General features: G+C 38.8%; 2 protein-coding genes across 2 annotated transcripts; one reads left to right on the top strand and one right to left on the bottom strand.

The window, feature by feature from the left end:
* Positions 1-7,274: 7,274 nt before the first annotated feature.
* On the bottom strand, positions 7,275-11,191 carry LOC109061390 (non-histone chromosomal protein HMG-14A-like). The gene is made up of 6 exons (XM_042769747.1): positions 11,004-11,191; positions 9,895-9,921; positions 9,741-9,770; positions 8,436-8,483; positions 8,072-8,194; positions 7,275-7,861 (listed from the first exon to the last, which is right to left on the bottom strand). The coding sequence occupies exons 1-5, from the start codon at positions 11,016-11,018 to the stop codon at positions 8,090-8,092; spliced, it is 225 nt and encodes a 74-aa protein (XP_042625681.1). The 5' UTR covers positions 11,019-11,191; the 3' UTR covers positions 7,275-7,861; positions 8,072-8,089.
* A 387-nt stretch (positions 11,192-11,578) lies between these two features.
* On the top strand, positions 11,579-18,638 carry LOC109061387 (SH3 domain-binding glutamic acid-rich-like protein). The gene is made up of 4 exons (XM_019078497.2): positions 11,579-11,970; positions 16,840-17,025; positions 18,236-18,316; positions 18,491-18,638. The coding sequence occupies exons 1-4, from the start codon at positions 11,926-11,928 to the stop codon at positions 18,524-18,526; spliced, it is 348 nt and encodes a 115-aa protein (XP_018934042.2). The 5' UTR covers positions 11,579-11,925; the 3' UTR covers positions 18,527-18,638.
* The last annotated feature ends 5,168 nt before the right edge of the window (positions 18,639-23,806 follow it).

Below are 23,806 nucleotides of genomic sequence, written 5' to 3'. Positions count from 1 at the left end.
CACGCTGTGGGGTTTGCGGCAAGGTGGTCTGAGGTTGGAGCGATATGTTGAGGGTTTCCTTGAGCCCTCTAACTGGGTGAGCTGGCACGACGCCGCTCTAATGCTTCCTGCTGGGGTTGGATGACGAAGTTATCCACTGCAATTTTCCAACGGGTGATTTTTCCTTTGATCGAGCAGATTAATCTCGTGCTTTTCTTAAATGGTTCTGATTTAGAAGTTGAGGAAACTTCCCAAGCCTCGTCATCCAACTCCCGCAGGAATGCGCTGCGTCACCCCACGCCGAGAACCGCCACACACTGCTGCAATGGCTCCTACTGCCTGCCTAACCCCAAATCTCCCCCGGAGTCATCAGGCCAGGAGCGCCGGCCCCTCTGCAGTCAAGATGGCAGGCCACTCGGAAGTCAAGGCAACCAGTCACTCTGAAAGCAAGCCCAATGAACATTAATATGGGAAGCCCACCAAGCATTAATATGGCAAGCTCGACAAGCATTCATGTGACACTCGCTCCAGTGCCAGCTCCTCGTAAGCGCTTTGCTTTGCCTGCTCCTCCAGAGCGCCCTCCAGTGCCAGCACCTTGTAAGCTCTTCTCTGATCCTCAGTTACACCCAGGAAGGGCTCCAGCCCCAGAGCTCGCTCCAGAGTCTGCTCCAGTGTGTCTCTCTGCAATAATGGAACCCCAGGGTTCTTGGCACCCATCCTCACCCCAGAATCCGCTCTAGGACACTTTCCTGGGCCTCCATCTCCTGAGTCTCCTTTGCCTCCGCTGGTCCCGTCCAGCCCTCCTTCGTCTCCTGAGCACCCTGTGTTAGCCAGCTCCGCTCCTCCAGACCACCTCCCATGATTCCTATATTTTCCCAAGAAGATTATTTATTTAGTTTTTATTTATTTTTTTTGTGGGGGGGGCATATACCCGTGGCTGAGCCAGCCAAGGCCACGGTACATCTGCCGTGGCCACCTGAGTCTCCTGATACGCCATAGCAGCCTGAACTGTCTGCTCCGCCGTGGCTCCTGGAGCTCCCTGATCCACCCTGGAGGCTCTCCTTGCTCACCCTCCCTCCCCGATAGTACTGTTACGGCACAGGACGCGCTTTCTGGAAGGGTGGAGTAATGTTAGGGTTATGTTTAGTTTTTGTTTTTATTTTCATTGTGTTTTCAGTTCACCTCTGACCTGGTTTTACTTTAACTTCTAAATGTCATTTCTTTCACCTGTGTTTGATTAATTCATTAGTTCTTTTGTTTGCTCCCCTTCAAATACTCTGTTCTCCCCTTATCCATTGTCAGTTCTACTTTAAGTTGAGGTGTGTGTGTGTCTTGCGGAGTTTTTTTTTTTTTTTTTTTTTTTATTAAAACTGGTTTATAGTTTGGGATTATTTATTTTGCAACTGTTTGCCTTCCTTGGACTCAACTGTAACACTACCAACTGTTCAGTTGACAAAACATAAAAAAACAACAACCTCTAAACAGTTTTGAAAGTTGATTTAAAAAAAAAATGGAATGATCTTGACTTTCCTACAGTGCGTGCCAGTGTTAAGTCTGTCCCTCACAGGCTCGTTTTCATCAGTGTTAAATTCAATATGAAAACTAAACTGATTTAAGATCTATTAAAAACAGTGAATTTCTTAGTTCATTATAGTGATGTCTTCACAGCCTGATACTCACACACAAGGCACTTGACCATGTTTCAGGTTTTGATGCCTTGGGAGTGAGAACAAGCTGTAATTTAAAGCAATTCTTTGTTATTGCTTAATTTTTAATCTTATCAATAAAGCAGGCTAATAACAGCATTACCATCAACAACATTTTTTCTTGGATCACTGGCACAATGGCCAGTTTATAATATTTTTCTTATTTTGTTTTTCAAACTCTTGACTGTCATAAATTTGAGATTTCAATATGGACTCAAATTCTTTCTTACTGTATGGAAATTATGTAGTTTGATGTATTTTATATCTATTAAGGCATTTTACAAAATGCCTGAGGATACAATTTACACAAAGATGATTTCAGTTATATAATAGCATGGGGGGAAAAAAACAAACAAACAAACAAACAAAAAAAAAACAATTCAGTCAGTTTAGCACTTTTATTGGATCATCTCAAGTTTTTTTTTTTTTTTTCTTCACCACATAAACATCTTATATGGTTGTTTCATCATGCTGTAAGACCCTCCAGCTCAATTTTCTGTAAAGCTACTTTGAAACAAACGACTTGTCTTGGACTACCAGCTAGAGAAACTCTCATAGCTGAATGGGCCATCACATTAGTGCCATTGCCTATCCTATCTATGTTGTAAATAACCACTGCCGAGGCTCCTTCTCGCTGAGCAGCTTGTATCTTCTGTGAATATGTACAGTTTTTTTTTATCAGGGCAATCCATGGCTGGTTTTCAGTGAAAGTAGTGTTCTACGAGCATGCCAGAGGATCTGAATTTGGAAGCAGACATGCCACACTCACATATACTGCCCACAGTTTCATTAGATACTCTGTCAAAGTATCTGAGTTTCACATAGGCAGTCCAGTAAATCAAGAAAGCACTTAGATGGAAGCAGTACTGGAAAACTAACACTGACAGCCAGATACATGAACGTCCATGTACTGCTCTAAGCTTCAGATTCGCTTTCATTGCATCAGGTAAACACGCCTGTGGTTTGGCATTACTCTATGGCCATCAAAAGTAATCAGATGCCTTCTTGAAGGTAATATAAAACTTTCTCTTTTTTATGTTAGGTGAGGTGTGCTTATCACAGTGGTCCTTGGACATTGGTTGAGATAATATTCATTTCAAAGGGTTGGGTTATACAGTATATATATATATATATATATATATATATAAAACTAATTTAAATATTAGTCAAAGATAAATATACAGTGGTGTGAAAAAGTGTTGGCCCCCTTCCTGATTTTTGCATGTTTGTCACACTTTAATGTTTCAGATCATCAAACTAATTTAAATATTAGTCAAAGATAACACAAGTAAATACAACATGCAATTTTTAAATGAAGGTTTTTATTATTAAGGGAAAACAAAATCCAGAACTACATGTCCCTGTGTGAAGAAGTGTTTGTTAAAACTGTGGTTTATCACTCCTGAGTTCAGTTTCTCTAACCACACCCAGGCCTGATTCCTGCCACACCTGTACACAATCAAGAAATCTCTTAAAGACAAGAAAATCTCTTAAGACCAGCCTGACAAAGCGAAGAAGACCAAAAGATCCTCAAAAGCTAGACATCATGCCGAGATCCAAAGAAATTCAGAAACAAATTAGAACGAAAGTAATTGAGATCTATCAGTCTGGAAAAGGTTATGAAGTCATTTCTAAAGCTTTGGGACTCCAGAGAACCACAGTGAGAGCCATTATCCACAAATGATAAAAACATGGAACAGTGGAGAACCTTCCCAGGAGTGACCGGCTGACGAAAAAAACCCCAAGAGCACAGCGACGACTCATCCAAGAGTCACAAAAGACCCCACAACAACATCCACAGACCTGCAGGCCTCACTCGCCTCAGTTAAGGTCAGTGTTCATGACTCCAGCATAAGAAAGAGACTGGGACTGTTTTTGGTAAACAGCAGAATTCATGGTTCTATTAATCACAGCAAGTCTTCAGATCCTGAAGCAGCAGAACAGACCCAGACCATCACACTACTACCACCATATTTCACTGTCGGTATGATGATCTTTTTCTGAAATGTGGTGTTACTTTTACGCCATACGTAATGGGACACACCTTCCAAAAAGTTCAACTTTTGTCTTGTCAGTCCACAGATCTTCAAGATGTTTTCTGGCAAAACTGAGATAAGCCTTTATGTTCGTCCGGCCATCTGTTCGTGACCTCAAGCTGAAGCGAACTTGGGTTCTGCAGCAGGACAACGATCCAAAACACACCAGCAAGTCCACCTCTGAATGGCTGACGAAAAACAAAATGAAGACTTTGGAGTGGCCTAGTCAAAGTCCTGACCTGAATCATACTGAGATGCTGTGGCATGACCTTAAAAAGGCAGTTCATGCTCGAAAACCCTCCAATGTGGCTGAATAACAATTCTGCATAGATGAGTCAACAAACTCCTCCACAGCGCTGTAACAGACTCATTGCAAGTTATCGCAAACGCTTGATTGCTGTTGTTGCTGCAAAGGGTGGCCCAACCAGTTATTAGGTTTAGGGGGCAAACTCTTTTTCACACAGGGCTGTGTTTTGGATTTTATTTTCCCTTAATAATAAAAACCTTCAATTAAAAACTGCATGTTGTGTTCACTTGTTATCTTTTACTAATATTTAAATTAGTTTGATCTGAAACATTAAAGTGTGAAAAAACAGGCAAAAAAGTAAGAAATCAGGAAGGGGGCCAACAATTTTTCACCTCTCTCTCACTCCCTCTCTCTCTCTCTATATGTGTATATATATGTTTTTTTTTTTTCTTCTTTCTTCAGGAAACTGTTGCCACTTTAATCACTCAGTAGGTGACCTAAGCCATTTCTCAATATGTGTTCTTGTCTGTACTTGCGTTCTTGTGCGTTCAGTCATCGCTAAGTACTGTTCCAATTCAAAGTTCACATTTAGCCAAGTACAGTTCAAATCCCCGGATATGTTCTATCCGTTTTTATCAAGGATGCATCAAGAGGTGACTTGTGCAAACTTGAGGCAGCCAGGTATCCCAGAATGCATTTCGCAACAACCAGCAAGCGTTGATGTCGGAGGAGAAAACCCGCTTTATTTTCAAAATATTACTGTTATTGTGTCATGAAATGCAGTTCTAAGAGTATTTCTGGCGAGAATGAAGTTGTTTAAAACTCAAATCTGCGGTCTATTTATAAATAATATAGCGCCTATTTGAAAATTTGCTTAGCCGATTTTGGAGACGTAGCTCCACACAATCAACGGGAGCTCAGTGCTCATGTATCCGCCGAGAGCAACCTCACCTCGATCAGTCCTTTTGACATTTACCGCTTGCTCTGATGTCTCTGTAGTGCTTAAACATGAGGTAAAGTTCATTTGGGTAAATCTAACAGGCAATCTTTGGTCTCATGAATCTATTATTTCTTCCAGGTCATATCGTTTCGGCTGAGCACAATGTTATGTTTAATAAATTATTTATTTATTAATCGTAATATGTTCCAACGCTGACTTTGTTGCATACATTTGACCGAATTGTTTGGTTTTGTCTTTATTTCCTATTACCCAGGTCTCTTATACTTTATATTTATTGTTTTATAATTGCTATATTGTTCATTAAAAATGACATTTAATAAAAAAGGCTTGAGCTTGTCATATACAATTTTATTATAGGCTATACAGTGAAGATAATCAAAGTATATGTGCACATATTACCTAAACCACATATTAATATGTTTTATATTTTTAAATGAAAATTAAATGGTTTGTGTTTTATATTTTGAAGAAAACGACAAGGCAGTGGTGCTTGATATCATTTAGTTTTATTGTAATGCATTAATTGCATTAACCACATTTTTGTGAGCCTATTAATATTTTAAATGAAACCGAAGAGGCAATGCTGTTTGATATAATATTTCGTTTCACTGAAATGTATGTACGTTCCCTGAACTACATTTTTGTGGCTATTAATATGATAAAAAAAAAAAAAAAAGAAGCATTTTTTATATAATACCATATTTCATATTGTATTCATCCAGTGAAGATAACCGGAGAAGCCAAGGTAAGCTGACTGACGTTATCAAGTACGCTGCCGTTCCATTTGCAGGATTACCAAACTTGCGTCCTCCGGTCCTCAGGAGTTCACACTCCCGAGTCGGACTTGTGATGTCCGAACTACCAAGGTATTGAGAAACTGCCCTAGTTTCCCGTTTGTGTTTAATTGTGTCATTCTGTTCAAGTGTGTCTAGTTTGACTTGTATATTTAAGTGCCTCCCTTTCTGTTAATTGTTGTTGGGTCTTGAATGTCAATACCTCGACAGAGCTGAGGATTGCTACGGAACCGGAGCCTAATTCGACGTCTGACCAGTTGTGTGAGCCGCCAACGAAGCCCGCCACAGAGGATTACACTGTGGAGTGTGAGGGTGTGGAGGAAAGCCACTGTTCTGCCGCTGAGGGTGAGCTGAGGCTGCACTATGGATTTACAGTATATGTGGACACGCCTCTTCTTCTCCCGTCTTCTGAACTCTCTGCCTGTTCCTTCACGACCATGGAGATCTATCACCCCTGTCACGACCACGGAGGTCGTTCCCCTGTCCGCTGCACTCCCTGTATTGGGAATCGCACCCTCACCTGTGTGAGGGTGACATGCACCTTCCCAAAAAACCTGTCCGTCATGAATTCCCACCCAGCCTCTCTCTCTTGAGCCGTCTGCCTTCCTCTGCCACTGCATTCTGCCAGTCCCTCAGCTTATCCTCAGCTTTCCACCTGTGGAGTGGATTCGCTTTGGGTCTGTCAGTCTCCAGCTCCAGCCTTTGTCAAAGTTTATTGGATTACATCTGAAGTATTGCATTCTAGATTTAGAAACTATCATTCATTCCACAGAGTTGGTAAAATTTTAGCTCTTAGTTCTGCTTTTGACACAGTGAACCATAACATTTGTATTGCTCAATTACAGAAGTGTTTGTATGAGATGAATACTCTAAACTGGTTTAAATCTTGTTTTAAAGACAGAAGCTTCTCTGTGAAGTTTGGAGAACGCTACTCAAGCTCAGCTATGCTGGTGCGTGGTGTCCCACAAGGATCGATTTTTGACCCAATTGTGTTCTGTTATTTTCATCATGCCTTTGCTATCATGTGTCGTGCGTGCAGATGCATGCCCTCTTTGCTTCTGTTTGAAAGAAGTGAAGTAATGTAGCAGGCCTTTCTCCTCTCCATGAATTGCCAACAGGTAGTTTTCAATAATTTGTGCCCATGTTTCAAACAGAACTGTAGGCTCATAAGGACAAAAGTATGAATGAGGAAGATGTACTGTCATGATCATCACCATTTGTTGTGTAGTCAAAGTAAATCAGCACCGCAGATGATGTGTCTTTTTACTCAAGCATGGTATACAAAACTTTCTCTTACATGTCTATTCCCCAACATGATACAACTCCCCCTAGTGGGCATTTCTCAATCAAATCATGTATTTGAGTTAACAGTTCTCTTTACTTGGTTTCAAAAGTGAAAAACATGCAAGCATCAAAGTTTGTCTCTTTGAATGTTCTGTGTAAAGGTTAGTGACACTAGAAGGTCCAGTGTGAGCGATCAATGAATCTTCAATGATTCTCGTCAAATTTATTGCTGTATAGTTTTTTAATAAAAAAAGGGAGAGGCAAAAGTGAGGAAAATTCCACCATTTTCTTTATTAGCAGACACTGCAACATCAGAGAGTGTACATCATAACCTGCAGACTTCAACACGTCAGAATCACATGGTAAAAAAAAATTACAATTTGCATGAAAACATTTAATAAGCTGCCATTTTTAACTTTTAGAATTTTATTTTTTTGCTTGTTTTTTTTGTTGTTGTTGTTGCAAGGTACAGTGAAATATATCAGCTCTCTCAAATCAGGTTGATTTCCCTCAACTTTTTAAGAAAACTTGATGACGTATGATTTTTTTCTAGACCAAATAAGTTATCAGTAACAATAAATGGCATTTAAAAATACCTTTAGTGTGGCATTCTCACAGAAACAATCACTGTGAATCTACAAGGTGCTCAGCATTTAGCTTCAGTTTGTGCTAAAAAAAAAATCAATGCTGATACTTATAAAACCATTGATAAAAATATTTCTCTGTTAACAATATGCCTTGGAGGTTGACAATGACACAACACTAGGAGTGATGAGCTAGGACGACAGTGTTGATGGGAGGCAAGAGTGCTCCCCCGACTTCGCTTCATTCGTTTCTTTTTGAGTCTTTGTGACCTGAGGATGGGTTGAGAGAAAGAAATCATCAAGAATATTTTTTTTTTTCATGTCAAAAGATATGAAGAATATCCTAGTGTAAAAGCATTCCAATTATTTTATTCCATGCAGTCAACAAAAAGTGAAAAGTAAAATGAGCTTATTAAAAAAATAACATGACTCTGCAGTGTTTCTATGGAAAGACTAATGTGAAAAGAGATTATAACACACTGCACTGGTCTTGGCCTCTCAGTTTTCAGAGTGGTTCTCCTCGTTGGCTGCAGACTCTGAGCTCTCCTTGGCCTTCACCTTGGTCTTTTTATCCTCTCTTTTGACACTGGCTGCTTTGTCTTTCTACAGAGGAAGTAATCATTGGCAGCCTTGTGTAATAATATTTGCACATGTGTAAACTCTTAATAACAGTACTGTGAATGCTTTAGCAAAGAAAAAAAAAGACTGTATATTGTGTATGCTTCTACATGCCTGCTGTGATTTTGCCTGTGAACATGCTGCAAACTCACTTTGCCTAGAAAATTAACTAACATTTTTCTAATATAAAAGTTTTATTGCTGGTTTGTTAGGTGTCAGATTTTACCTTAGCTGTCTTTTTTGGTTTGGGTCCGGCCTTCACAGGAGCTGGTCTCTATGAATGAAAAACAGCTGAGAAGTAGAATATACTTGATATATGTATATATTAAAGACATTGTTCAACTGGTATAAAACAAAACCAGAAGAAACAAATTGTTATGACCATTACACATTTTTAAATGAAAAGGTTTTTTCTTAAGTGCACTAAAATACAAAATTCCAGTACTGAGTGTATTTACTGTATTTTCTACAGTAAGATTTATTTTAAATTAAGACTAATATATTTTGATTAATGCTTTATATATTTATTTTAGATTTGGTGGGGAATTTCAGATATACATCATTTCTGTAACCAGTATATTTGGCAACCGTTTTTAAGCAGTCATTTAAGCACATTCACACTCTCACGCGCGCTCACTCTCATGTGCACACACACTCACTCACTCACACACTCACTCTCACGCGCACTCTCACACACACACACACACACTCTCACGCACATGCACACTCACACTCTCACATGCACACGCACTCACTCGCACTCATGTGCACTCAGTCACTCTCACATGCACTCACGCGCACTCACTCTCACATGCACTCACGCACACTCACTCTCACATGCACTCACGCACACTCACTCACACGCACTCACGCGCACTCACTCGCACTCACTACGCACACTCACTCTCACACTCACTCACGCGCACTCACTCTCACATGCACTCACGCACACTCACTCTCACGTACACTCACTCTCACGTGCACTAACGCGCACTCACTCTCACGTGCACTCACGCACACTCACGTGCACTCACTCACATGCACTTACGCGCACTCACTCTCACATGCATTCACTCTCACACGCACTTATGCGCACTCAGTCTCGCTCTCACGTGCACTCCCTCTCACATGCACTCACGCACACTCACTCTCACGTGCACTCACGCACACTCACTCTCACATGCACTCACTCTCACAAGCACTCTGTCTCACTCTCACATGCACTCACTCTCACACGCACTTATGCGCACTCAGTCTCGCTCTCACGCGCACTCACTCTCACATGCACTCACTCTCAAGTGCACTCACGCGCACTCACTCTCACGTGCACTCACTCTCACGTGCACTCACGCGCACTCACTCTCACGTGCACTCACTCTCACGTGCACTCACTCTCACGTGCACTCACTCTCACATGCACTCACTCTCACGTGCACTCACACACTCACTCTCATTCACACGCACACACACACACTCTAACATGCACACACACTCACATATAGAAACAATCTGAAAATGGCAACATACGTACTGCTGATAAACGAGCAGATCTCCTCTGAGGCTGAAAAGATGACATAAAAATATAAGTATGCACACAACTGTAACTAAAGGGCAAATATTTCAATATACAAATAACATAATAACACAGTGACATTTTAAGCAGTTTACATATGAAAATATTTTACCTCATCCTTTGCATCCCTGTCTGTTTTCTGTTAATAAAAAATACAAATAAAAACAGATTTGTATATATATATATATTAGGGCTGTCAAATGATTAATCACATCCAAAATAAAAGTTTTGTTTACATAATATATGTATGTGTACAGGGTATATTTATTATGTATATATAAATACACACACATAAATTATATATTTAGAAAATATTTACATGTATATACATTTATATATTTATATTCTTATATTTTATATTATATATAAATATATTTAATATATAAACATAACATATTCTTCTCAAATATATACATGCATGTGTGTGTATTTATATATACATAATAAATATACACAGTATGCACACATATATTATGTAAACAAAACTTTTATTTTGGATGTGATTAATCATGATTAATCATTTGACAGCCCAAATAAAAATAAACAAATAAACATACATACATAAAAAAAAAAAAAAAAAAAAACATACACATACATACACACACATATATATATATATATATAGATTCACCTTTCACATATAAAACCAATAAAGGAACCTAGTGGCCTGTATAAGTAAACTCAGTTGAGTTCAGTTCAGCTCAACCATCCCTTATTAATATCACAACCAACCCCTATATGTGAGATGTTAGAGGAGGAGCTGACAGCGCCATCTGTCGGCACATGAGCGCCATTACAGACATATGCTCACGAGAACAAAGACTATAAAATAATAACCCCGTTATTGTCCATGTGAGTGTTTTCTCAATCAGTTAAGTTTTTAACATCGCAAAGGTCATATTTCGTAGGAGTGGATGTTTCGTGGTTGATTGTGTGCGAGTTTCTTCATGCACAGCATGGCTGACTAATCTAGCGATGGAAAGCACAAAACAAAACTTGAGCGCGCAATCGCACACTCTGCGCAAAACGTGCACGAGATAAGAAATATGCGGCGTGGATTTCAGTGTTAAATATTTTAAATGTATGCAGATCTAGACTTTGCAATGCAGTGAATAAATAAACCACACGAATATGACACTCAGTTCCGAACAACGCCTCCCTGATGCAGAAGACTGGGGTGTGTGTGTGTGTGTGTGTGTGTGTGTGTGTGCGCGCGCGTACCTTGTTTTTAGGCATGTTGGGCTCCTAAAAAGATTCTGCGAAACACAAGGGGAAAACAGCTGCTTTAGAAGAGATCTCGGCAAATACGTGCTTGGCTCACTACACTAAACACAGTATTAAACACGGAGGAGCATTACAGCTAAAGACTGAACGGGACGAGGGGCGTGGCTTAGGCCTGACTGATGCCTGGTTAGACCAATCAGCGCTGAGAACCGAGAGCCGAGCACAAAGGGCCGGTATTTATGAGAAATGTCGACAGTCCCATAAGAAATGTTGCCTGAGAGTATGAATTCCTTTAAAACTTATGTGTGCGTCTTTTCTAACAATCGGCGACCCTTTGGGTTTTTTTATTTTTTTGTTGCCATTTCAGTGCTGTTTAGTCACGGGGTGATTTATTTCTGCGAGTTCTGTACTCAAGATGGCGCCCTATAGTCGAGTCGGGTTTTAGGGTTTGTTTCGCAAGCCTGCAGATGACAGATTATTATAAAAAAGAGGGGGCGGGGGGTTAGTATGTGTCAACAGCCCGCAGAGCTGCAACAACCATTCATACACAGATCTGTGCCACAGTTACTGATGTTACACGAAACTGCATTTCCACTAAAACTCCATGAACTCAAGGAAAGTGTTCATCATGATAACGCTCGCATATAATGCCGATAAATTAAACTTCATTTCTAGAGTGCATACAGTCAGAACCGCTGTAAACGTATTGCTAGAAGTTGTTTTGAGAGAGCTGCGCGTGTTTCATCAGAAGCCCGTCTGTGATTCTCAGCTCGGCTGTTTCTGATGAAGCAGGAAGAGTTCGAGAGTTCGGCAGAGGCGGGGACTGAGGAGGAGAGAGCGAGAGACGGGACAAAACTCAGATCCTCACCGAGTCTGATCGCTGTTTCTGCTCTGTGAGACCCGAGGACAATCTGTCATCATGGTGATTAAAGTTTACATCGCGAGCTCCTCCGGATCGACATCGGTAAGAACCTCACGTGCGACTGGAACCAGACATCCCTAGGAAAACGACTAACTGTTACAACAGCGAAGTCTTTATACAGTCAAACAGTGCAAGAAGAGTGCGCAATTATTGTCATTTTAATTATTTTTATGATGTCTTTGCTGACGCATATCAAATTACCAGAGTTTTAGTGTAGTAACAACAATAACTGAGACATTAAATACTGTGACATTTTTGCGGAAATTATGATAATCGTGGAAATGCTTGGTTGTGTTTTTATTATAGTTAGTTTGAAAACATTGATTAACAAATGCAATGTCAGCACTACTGCTGGAGACTACAGTAGTCTTTTGTTCTCATGCAAATTTCACACAGAAACACAGTCACTGTAAACTCTAAATATGGTGTTGAAGTTGACAGTTAATGTAACCGCTTCCTCTGACAGCAGTGTGCTGGAAAATACCACTTCTGCTCAAGACTTAACAATAAAAAAAAAACAGGTGCATTTAACTGGACTGGGAACTGCATAAGAACAGACTCAGAATGGCCATGACAGGTTAGCTGAGTATGTTTTATTTGCATCCTAACTGTTGACTAGTTAAATAGCAGTATTTGCATGTTTAGATGGCCAGGGCAGAGGGAGCTCTTCTTCCAGCAGCTCATTTGGCTCAAACTCTTCCTAATTTGGTGAGTTAGAGCAGGAGTGTCAAACTTTCAAAATTCCTGGAGGGCCGGAGACCCGCAGAGTTTTGTTCCAACCCTGCTTCAACACACATACCATGTTGCTTGCAATAAGCCTGAAGGACTTGATTAGTTGGATCAGGTGTGTTTAACTAGGGTTGAATCTAAACTATGCAGGGCTCCGGCCCTGCAGGAATTGAGTTTGACACCCCTGAGTTAGAGAATACCGTTGTCCTCCACACACTGTTAGTTATGTAACACTGGAATGATGCTCCTGACTTGTCCATACTTCAGCCACCAGTTGCAAGTGTTTTTCTTCTGAAATGAGTCATTGCAAATAAATCTTCTGATTTCTTTCTGTGCTGACACAGTTTTCGTGTTACATGATGAACAAGCAGCCAGTGTCTCTGAGGTGTTTCATCAGCTGAACAATCAGTATGTGTTTCAACCACAGTACAGTCTATTGAACGCACTGTACTTCAGTCCCTCACAGCCTCGTTTGCATTCCTGTCAAAAATTAAATATGGTGCTGATAATGGAGACTTAAAATGTGAGATACAAAAAATTCCATTTGATTCCAAAAACAGGGTTGGGAAACATTGCTTGAATTTCTAGTTCTTCTGTTCCCCCCAAACTGACCCATTCAGGCTGATTTGTGGAGCATACAAATCGTAATAAGAAAATCATATTGTAAACGAGACACTGAACTCTAAAGGAAATGGATCTTGAGGGTGTCCAAAGGTGTTTGCTGTCAGACAGTGTTTCTTTAGAAAAATTAGTGCTTTATAGACAGTTTGGTGTCATACTGTTTGATACTGTTTGGTTGCACTGTTTGGCAAATTACACTAGAACAGTGGTTTTCCAAAATTTTTTAAGCGTTTTTCAAACTTTTTTTTTCTTTTTTTCTTTTTAAATCGACACGGTCTTTTAACGTCTCGGTTGTGTATGGTAACCCTCGTTCCCTTGTGGAGGGAACGGAGACATTGTGTCCCTTATGCCACAAATCTAAACTGCCTCTGAGTGGGTTGAAACGCTTCTCGACTCCTCAGAAAAAGTGAGTAAATGCTGCACTGGCCTATTTGTACTGGGATGTACCTATGTAGCTATCCAAATTTTGCTTGCCAATTTCTTTGGCCTTTTCTCAATGATGTGAGGTGTTTGGGCGTCCCCGAGTCTCGTACACTCAACACAACATCTCTAAAAATCAAGACTTTTTTGTGTAGTACTGACCTGAATAAGCTAATTCACATAAAAGATGCAGTTTACAAGACAAAATAATAGCTGAATTAAAGGGGTCATGACATGGTTTTTTTATGTTCCCTTAGGTGTAATTATAATATTACTGTAGTTTTTACAAAAAAAAAAATTTATTTACCACCTTCCACCACCCTTCTCATCATCCTACTAAAAAAACACTCCTTTTTTTTTGGGGGGGGGGGTGTAACCGCCCACTGTTCAGTGTTCAGTGTAACCTCCCACTGTTATGATTGGCTAACATCAGTTTGACAGGCTACATCTTTTAACATGGAGCCTGAACATGACGGACTCTAAAAAAAATATGCAAGTAAACTAAGTAAAAACACTGTGATTATTCATTATGAATTAAACTGCAATTAACGTTTTAAAAAGTAGTTTTTACTTGTAATACATTACTTGCAGTCTGTGGCATCATTGTTAGGTCAAGAATAGTCGGCACAGCCTGATCTTTGAGCAAAAGTCTTCTGTCAAAGCCAGCATCATACTGCGATTTGTTATCAAAACAGTCATCTGTGAAATGTAGTTAATACGTGTAAATTAACACTGACGTGACTGAATCCATTTTCCCCTGATGTCTGGATTCTTTGGTAGCGTATTCAAACATGTTGTTTTTTCCACAGCCAGGAATGGCACATCTGTGTGACATCACAATCTTAGTGTAAACAACTACTTCTTCACTTCAACTGAACACCTGTGGGTGTGACACGATGTCATGATGCACAATTAGGAGTAGTTGTCTTGCTCTGGAGGTGGTCATAATGCAAACGACTGGTGCTAGGTGATGTCACCTTGCCCCATAGGATCCACAACAAGCCATATTTGGAGCTTGATTAAATAAATGCTTCTTTTATACTGGGGAGGACGTCTTAAGCTATGAAACTTGCAGGAAGTTTTAATGGTATAAAGACCTGTTGGATGCCAGAAGATCAAGGCAAATTTGGTTTCTCATGTCATCACCCCTTTAAAAAAAAAAGTTAGCATAGTCTTGATTCTTAAAGGTGCCATAGAATGCAAAAATTACTTTTATAAGGTGTTTGAACACGGTTGTGTGGCCGCAGTGTGTGACCAGCCTATAATGGTAAAAATCCACTCATTGTTTTATAATCCCAATAAATCATAATCAATCTCTCCACACAAGCAGTTCCAGATTTCTAACAGTGAGAAAGTCATACTCGGGGAAAGTCGAGTATTAACTCTCTCTGCCCTATTAGCATATACACAGCCCTGAGTGAGAAGCACCAGTCCGCCATTACTGTTTTCTTGCTGTAGCTGCTGGAGGTACAATGTCAGCGCCAAAGAGCCATTAAAAGTGTTGTGTGTTGGGATGCACCAACGAACATAAGAGTCTCCATACACCGCTGAGGACACGGTGGTTAACTTTCATTTTTGAAGGAAATGTCCCGAAAAAAAAAAAAAAATGTTTGTGCTAACATTTTACACCAGACAAGGGTCAGTTCAGCTGGAGTTGTGCAGAGATTGCTTCTGAAAGAGGGATCAATAACAACAATTTGTGCGCAAACGTCCAGACTCCAGACAAAGTGAACATCACGCATCATATTTTGTTTTCCAAAAGAGCTTCTTGGCTCTCGGTAAGGCTAATGTTGCTAAAGCTACCATTGTCTCTGCCTGTTTTCACTAATGCTGCCTTCATGTGCTACCAGTAAATAGGAAAGTGGTAGTTAAAAACTGCATTTGGAAGCAATGTGAGGTCAGTAACACGGTCTCCACCAGTTAAACCGTAACACTGGTATGCTGGCGAGCATGAGCTCTTGAAGCTCCGCACTCATCTGAGAAGGGAGGCGGGAGCACCAGCTCATTTTCATTTAAAGGGGAACACAAACATAAAAAACAGCGCGTTTATTCACATACACTTAAATACACAAACACAACAACCAACAACAAATTATCCGTGGGGTATTTTGAGATAAAACTTCACATACACACTCTGGGGACATCAGAGAACAATTGAAAATATTGTATCAATGCATTCTATAGCACCTTTAATACTATGTTGTCATCTGGATGTTCCACAACTTTTTTTGTGCGTCTGCAACAAGCGGCAACCTCCCGCTCTCTCTCGTGAAGCCCATAAGGAAGTGACTTAAACTGTAATTCATCGACTGGCCGCATGAGGCTGGCTGCAAAAGGTTGTCAATCCCATAGACTTCCCATGTTAAAATGCCCAAATTTACAGCCGAAAAAAAAAAACGTTTACAGCCTGGTTCAAAAAATGATTTTGGTCTATATAGCTAATTTTGCCCTTCATGATGACAACTGTGAGGGGGGTGAATTATTTTATAACTCATCCGTTTAAATTATATTAAGCATTAAAGTTCTGCATAATTAAGGGTGTGGCCACTTGAGTGGCAGGTGGATTGCGCTGATGTCACCATCATTGAGCTAGGTGGGCGTGGTTTCAGCAACCAGCTCCCTCCTTTTTGCCCATTTTCTATTATACGGGAGTGACACGTGGTGACGTGCTGCCAAGATGGCGATGGCCGGCTCTGCCTACTTTTGGCTTCAAAAACGCTCTTCGGAGACCTATGGGTGACGTCACGAACACTACGCCCATGTTTTTATACAGTCTATGGTCTGTAATAGTTGTTCATGAGTCTCCTGTTTGTCCTCCAGCTCTCTCCAGCATTCTTCTCTTTTTTCAACATCTTCTGCATATTTGAACCCTTGCCAGGAGTGTCTGTATTTGAGATTCATAATAAAAAAAAAATGTTGTTAACACTTTACTTGAAGCCTTTCCCAGAACAATAGTTGTGGTTATATCCTTATTTTTCCAAAAAGGCTGTAACTCAACAAAAACTGATACTCACAAAACTTGATACATGTGAAGTCCACTGTAATAATAATGCTTTCACACATGAAATGCCCTCATTTTGAGGACGTCAGATTTAGTGTCCATTGATTTTAATGTGCGATTTAATCTTCTGTTTCCCTCAGATCAAGAAACAGCAGCAGGATGTCATGAGCTTCTTAGCGGCCAATAAGATTGATTTTGAGGAATGTGACATCGCAGCTGATGAAGACAACAGGAAGTGGATGCGAGAACATGTCCCTGAGGATTTCCGACCAGCGACAGGGAACCCTCTACCTCCTCAGATCTTCAACGAGGACAGATACTGTGGGGTTTGTACTCATGACAGATATTATGCGCTGGGCAGTGCTCACACACTACATAAAGCAAACATTATGGAATATTAAGTAATAATAAAAGCCAAAAAGATTTACTTTCTTCTTTAGAGTAGAAAATTCTATATTTTAATTCAGCTGTTTTTGTCCATATTAACTTTCAAGCTCCAAAAAGGACATAAAGGTAGCGTAAAAGTAATCTATATTACTAGACTGGTATATTATGTCTTCTGAAATAACACAATGACTTTGTATCTGTGCATCAGGTCCTAAAGTGGCAGCAGCCTAATATATATCTGCTGCAGTATATTCTCTTAGTTAAAGTTGCCATATTATGCTCATATACAAGTTCATAATTTTTGGGGTGATTAGAAAACACCATATTTTCTCTCATACTGCACACCTCTGCAGCCGCTCTTTGTACTCTCTGCCTGAAACACTCTGTTTTAGTTCCTGTTTTGATCTAATAAAATTAAAAAGAGAGAAAATTACACACTGTCCTTGAGTGAATTAGTAGCTTTCATAAGGGTCACTATATTTAATTCATACAGTGAAGACTGTGCAGTTGTATTTTTACATTAGATTATTTAATTTCTGTAGTATTTTGTAATTGAATACTACTGTTAGAAAGACCTATCTAATTTGCTTCTTTATTATTATGTTCAGTAACAAAAATTAAATAAAATTACAAAAATAATTATATTACAATAACTATACATTCCATAAAATAAAACTTATATCATGAAATAACATTTTGGTCGTAATGAAAGTTTTGGCTCCCACTGACTTTAATAATATAAACAGAAACAACTGAAACATTCTTCATAATATCTTCTTTTGTATTTCCCAGTAAAAAGAAAACTATGTAAGTTAAGAAAGACATGAGGCTGAATAAATGATGCTAGAATTTTATTTCACTAAAAAAAAAATTCATTTAACATACCCACCATGGAAAAAAACGATCTCAATCAATTCTAATAGTTTACCTTGACACGGACACGTACATGTAATTTTAATTATTCTAATACTTTAAAAGCAATCAAAATCAGTCTATTTCGGTCTGTTTTCGTTGAGCTGGACACGGTTCTGTACAGGTATTTTTTACCAGTATCATTTAAACTGGTGTCTTGTGTTTTGACTGATTCAAACCGACTCAAAAACAGACCGTAAGATCTGAGCAGTGCTTTCTTTTGCTTCTGTGCTCCAGAACTACGAGGCGTTCTTCTATGCCCGAGAGGACAATGCTGTGTACGCGTTTCTGGGCTTGACGGCGCCTCCAGGCTCAAAGGTAGGTGTCTGAGGGACATAAAGGCTCCTTTATTCGCAGCGCGTGTGTCCCGTGTGTGTCTACTCTGAGAATGTAGTGCTAATGTCCCATCTGATGTTGAACACACATGCTCTAGTCTAGCTCTTCTCACTGAATTTGAACTAAATGGATGGGTTTCTGTGTGTTTCTTCACAGGAAGCAGAAGCGCTGTCTAAGAAAACACAGATGTAATGAAGAGAAGCCGCACGAGCGGAGCTGATGAACTCCTGCACTTTCTGATGATTGAGTTTTTCTTGTTGGTTCTTTCTTTCTTTGCACCCATTAAATGATGTGATGAGATGAATGTGATGAATCATTTGTCCACGCGAAAGTCCATCTTATTGATTGAACTGTTCAAACTGAAAAGAAAGCATTTCTGCAGTCGTCCAAATAGACGAGCAAAGTTGATTTGAGTTGTCAAGATTTGGCAGTTAATCATTCTTCTAATGTTTAAGCATGCAGTTTTTGTTATGTTTATGCTTAAATGTTCTTGATTATGTCTGCGGTTCAAGTTACATTTAATACGTGCGCATATATTCAGGGTTTGTGCAAGTCTTAAGAAGTCTGAATTTTACCTTTCACAAATGAATGCCTTAAAAGGTTTTCATTCGGAGCAGAAAGTCTTGCATTCATAAAGGTATGGTGTTAAATGTTTCATGCACTGCAAAAAGAGTATAATAAAAGTAACTAGATAACTGAAAATAATCGAAAAATATAATTTAATATCTATGTAAATATTTCTGTCTTGTTTTCCAATACAAATATATAAACATCCTTAAATTTATTTATGAAATCTTGGTTTTGATTTGGATGAAGTTTATTTTTCTGAGCACACTGTCAGGTATTTGTACTCTTTTTTTAATCATAAATTACTGCTTTTTTATACATTTCTAAGAAAACAAGACGTGAATTTTTTTTGCATTTATCTTAATAATAATACAATTTTAGACATTTGAACTAGAAAACAAGACAAGAATACTGCGGAAGAACATTACTTTTGTGCAGTGTGATCAGAATACAGTAAAACATATATGTGATCAGGTACAGTAAAAGTTATTTATTTTTTAGTTACATGGTTTTTTTGGGGGATATAATGAATGAAAAAGTATTGATATTCATATTTTCCAACTTTAAAGTGCTATCACAGCTCATTGTGCTCTCCTTAGACATTTACATTTAGAGAACACGCTTCCTTCAGTTTTTTTCTAATTTTTTTCTTTAATTAGATCTTGCAAAAAAGGTCTTAAAAACTCTTAAATTTACCTTCATAAAACTTGCAGAAACCCTGATACTTAACTCAAGTCCCTTAATACGCCCATACATTTTCATGATTTGTTTATTTTTTAAAGATATGTTGGCAATGTTAGTTTGCATTTTTGTATTTTTAAATATTATTTTTAGTTATTTTTTGACAGTTTTTTTTTTTTTCATTATCTTTACTAAATGATTTATGTGTATATTTTATACTGCATGTTTTGCCTCAAGTATCCTTCATGTGCTTATAGAGATATTTTTCTATTTTTAAGGGGAAATTACTAAAACAATAGAGAAGAAAAAACAAACAAACATGAGGCTACCTATTGCTACTGCAGTTTTTTCACAATATTTTCATTGTGTGAGGTATACATTTTCAAAATTCCAAACTGATAACCACTTGCCATTCTTTCAAATCCTGAGCTCATGCTTTCATTACAGCTGTACATACTTTTCACATCAGATTATTGTTACATGTATTCCAGTAATTTCTCTACCAGTCTCTACCATAATAAGGCCAGTGTTTACAGTATCACATGGCTTACTTTAATGTACAATGCGTGTATTTGATGTGACAGTTAGCTGTCATCTGTCTCCATCACATCTGATTCATTTGCTTACAGTCACTTTGGCACTAAATCAGAACATTGATGTCACGTTTCACTAAACTCACACCAGTCACACGTGTAACTTTCATATCCCAAAGAAACCTCGACCTTGCTGAACCATTAGTTCATAGAACTCATTTATCATCATGAAATACCATAGAAACATTAATTTAGATCACACACACATACTAGATACCGATAGATTCACTGTGTAGTTGATTGTACAATCATTTTTTTTTTTAATTGCTTTGGTGCAAAAATATTTCAGTTGGTGTGCAATGAATCTAAAATATATGAAAGTTTAATTTTTATCATTACATTATGGAAAATAATGAACTTTTTCACAATATGCTAATTTTTTGAGAAGGACCTGTATATTCAAATTATATTTTTATTTCAAAACAGTACTATTATCACAAAATATCATAAAAAATAAAAAAAATTTAAACTCTTCATTATGTTTTCAATTGTGTGAGTAAAAAAACAAAACAAAACAAAAACCTCTTACTACCAAACTTTTAATTTGCCTCTCTTCTTGTTCAGTTAAAATGTAATGTTTGTTTATAATTTAATCCAACCAGTCTTAATGGTTAATCAGTGATCGGTGTATACAGTATGTGGGATATATCTTGGGCCCATGTGGGCAACCAATATGGGAATGATTGTGTTAGCCCATGGGAGACTCATATGTGTTGCTCTTTTTTAGACCATGCACTTATTTCCCATTAATAATGACTGATTAATGACTGAACTATGGCCCATACATGGGGCCAACTTATTTTCGCCCATATTGGAATCATGCCCATTTGGTACCCAAGTAGCCCAAATAAAAACAATGCAGGGCCCACATTTACATGTAAGCTGGTCTATTGTATAAGAGCAGGCCTAAGGCATATAAAATAATATAGTTTCTGTAATTCCATCTGATGTTTTTTTGTTCTATGATGGACTAAATGCTCCTGTTGGAAGAGAGCATGTGTTAGTGTTTTTGAATAATTATGTGATTTGGAGACATGTTTGCAGTGTTTTGGTAGTCATAGTGTAATGTGTTAATGTATTACTGCATTTTGAAAATTAGTGTTGGAGTTTTGTTTACAATGCATAATTTTGAGCATGAAATTAACCATTTTGCCAATTGTGAGTTTTAGGTGTGTTAAGAGTTAAGGAAAAATTTTAAAAGTATTGGAAAAAATGCCATAGCGATCATAAAAAAAAAACTGCAAGAGCCAAGAAACTTTAGAATTTGACTGTCTTGAAGCAAATGGCAAACATAGTTCAAAAAACAATTCATTCTACTGGGTAGCTGAGGAAATCATGACATGACACATGACTAGACTAAAAAGAAACATTATGACCATGATTTATGATACCCAAGAGCCAGAAATGTACACCCAACCACAGCATGCCCCATTACACCCATCCTCTAAATATCCACTTCCTGTGGACTCCATCAGCTTCCTGCTGGGTATTTAAAATCACAAGCCCACTCCACCACTCTGATGTAGAACAGCGCGGCAAGCCTCTGGCATTTTTAAGGATGCTTAATAATTTGGAGGAGTTAAGGGGATGAACCTTGAACCTGCCCAATACAGTCGGTTCAGTACAGTCCACTTATAGTTCATGTGAAGGGACTTCTTTGCAACCATTTTTATTGATTCCATGTGTCTTTAAAATTTTAAAAAATTAATTTTCACTAATTTGAACAATTTACTGTTCTAACACAATGCCTTCTAAATGCTGGAATACCATTATATTGCCTTTAAAGGAGCCATGTGTAATGTCTGGCAAAAAAATCAAGTCATACTCCACATTCCATACCAGATGGGGGCAATATTGCCTCAATAAAAAGTGAATTGGTCTACTCTAGAGTAACAAACGAGAAACGGCATAGTCTCTATGCTCCGCCCCTACCTTCACAACAACCCTAGAACCATAGCCGAAGCCTAAGAGGACGTTTTGGCCTCCAGAGGAACGTTGGGTGATGTCAAGTGATTTTGAAACATGACATCTTCAAGCTACTCCCCTTTACCTTACCAGTGAATATGTTCATATTCGTTTTGTTCATATTACATTTTGAGTTGTATATACATATTATTTGAATTAAATTAATTTGACAGACAGCATTCTGTCAACATCATTGGTCAACATCAGACAGCTGATGTTGACCAAGCTAGCGCCAACCAACGTAACCAGAGCTGCCAACTCTCAAGCATTCACCGTGAGACACACGCAATTGACTCTTTTCACACGCTTTCAAAAACTTGACCACTCTGAATACAGTGAGTGAGTGCGCGCGCGGCCGGGGCGCTCTCTCTCGCTCTCTCTCTCTCTCTCTCTCTCTCTCTCTCTCTCTCTCTCGGGTTCATTATCATCGAAGACATTTCAAGCTTCTTAGGTATGTGTTACATTTTAGCATCAGCTTGGTAGAGACGGGCTTTTGTAGATAACAGGTGAAAACCGGATCGGATCTGTAGGTAAGTTATAGCTAGCTAACTATCAAACGCAGCTACGGTTAGCCATCGAACAGCCTTCGATACATTTCTATGTTATAACTTCTCGAAAAAAATACGCAAACATATAAAACAAAATTCTAGCGAAATACTAACAGCATCTTACTTACCAATCCAAAAGAAATGTTGCAAGTTCGGAGTCGAAGCTCATTTCTTTCAAGTCCATCAGTTGTCTCCAGCGATGGAAAGCAGTGCCGATGTTTACTCTGTTTCGGCTCCTTTTCTTATCGGATTTGATTTGTGGATTCCGAGCGCGGGTTGCTTGACATCAGGTTTCAGTACGCCCACAAGCCGTGCCGAGTTATTCGTGTATTGCAGGTTGGCTGGTGGGTATATTGCCCCGCATACCGCCTCCCATGGCCGAAACTGGTATTACGGCACCTGTCGGGCCCGTGGCTAGTAATGCTAATGCTAATTAAGGTTTGATATCTCTGCAGGCACTATAACTTGACATTTTTTTTAATGACATCATCGCCCTTATTTCTTCTCATTCTTTTGATGCGTGTAGGTCAATTTTTGGATATTTTTACCTCAATTTTTACACATGGCACCTTTAAGCCATGGCAGGGTGGTAAATTATTCTTAATTCATAGATTGATATAAACAATGTCCACAAAGCAATGTCTGTTTCTTGACTGATTGATTTAACAAACAAACAACATGTAAAAGCATGTGGAGCTATGATACAAACTATATGTTCCTGCCACCTGTACCTATCCAGTACAACCTCAAAGGTTAATACGGTGACTTTCATCCACTCACCACAGTGCACATCGCCCTCTAGAGGTCAAATCATTACATTTTTGGCTCCTACAACCATCTTCTAATCCTATTGCAAATGTTCTTTCAAATAAACTCCCATTTGCCCTTTTAGGGTCTGAGTTAGTGTCACAGTTCAGGTCTGTATTTTCATTGTATTAACAGGTCTGCTTTTTCTTGTATCATGTCTGTCATTTTGTACACATGACTCGGTCATCTGAAGAGGCTAATCTGTTTTGTTTTCACTGAGGACTGAATAAACTCTTAATTGCACTCAGCGTTTGGGCTCTGTCCGTTTTTGGTGCATACAAGGCTATACAGGCATCTAGTGATTAGTAGTA

Source organism: Cyprinus carpio, chromosome A14 (genome assembly GCF_018340385.1).
Source record: "Cyprinus carpio isolate SPL01 chromosome A14, ASM1834038v1, whole genome shotgun sequence".
Taxonomy (NCBI): domain Eukaryota; kingdom Metazoa; phylum Chordata; class Actinopteri; order Cypriniformes; family Cyprinidae; genus Cyprinus; species Cyprinus carpio.
Note: the sequence above shows the minus strand (reverse complement) of the source record. Positions and strands in the feature narration are given on the sequence as shown.

What these genes read in the sequence shown, in the direction of transcription:
- LOC109061387 (XM_019078497.2), top strand. Translation starts at nt 11,926, where the DNA reads ATGGTGATTAAAGTTTACATCGCGAGCTCCTCCGGATCGACATCG. An exon ending in GCTCCTCCGGATCGACATCG is followed by an intron (nt 11,971 to 16,839) that starts GTAAGAACCTCA and finishes TGTTTCCCTCAG; the next exon opens with ATCAAGAAACAGCAGCAGGA. An exon ending in CGGCGCCTCCAGGCTCAAAG is followed by an intron (nt 18,317 to 18,490) that starts GTAGGTGTCTGA and finishes GTTTCTTCACAG; the next exon opens with GAAGCAGAAGCGCTGTCTAA.
- LOC109061390 (XM_042769747.1), bottom strand. An exon ending in ACAGGGATGCAAAGGATGAG is followed by an intron (nt 9,771 to 9,894) that starts GTAAAATATTTT and finishes TCATCTTTTCAG; the next exon opens with CCTCAGAGGAGATCTGCTCG. An exon ending in GATCTGCTCGTTTATCAGCA is followed by an intron (nt 8,484 to 9,740) that starts GTACGTATGTTG and finishes TTTCATTCATAG; the next exon opens with AGACCAGCTCCTGTGAAGGC.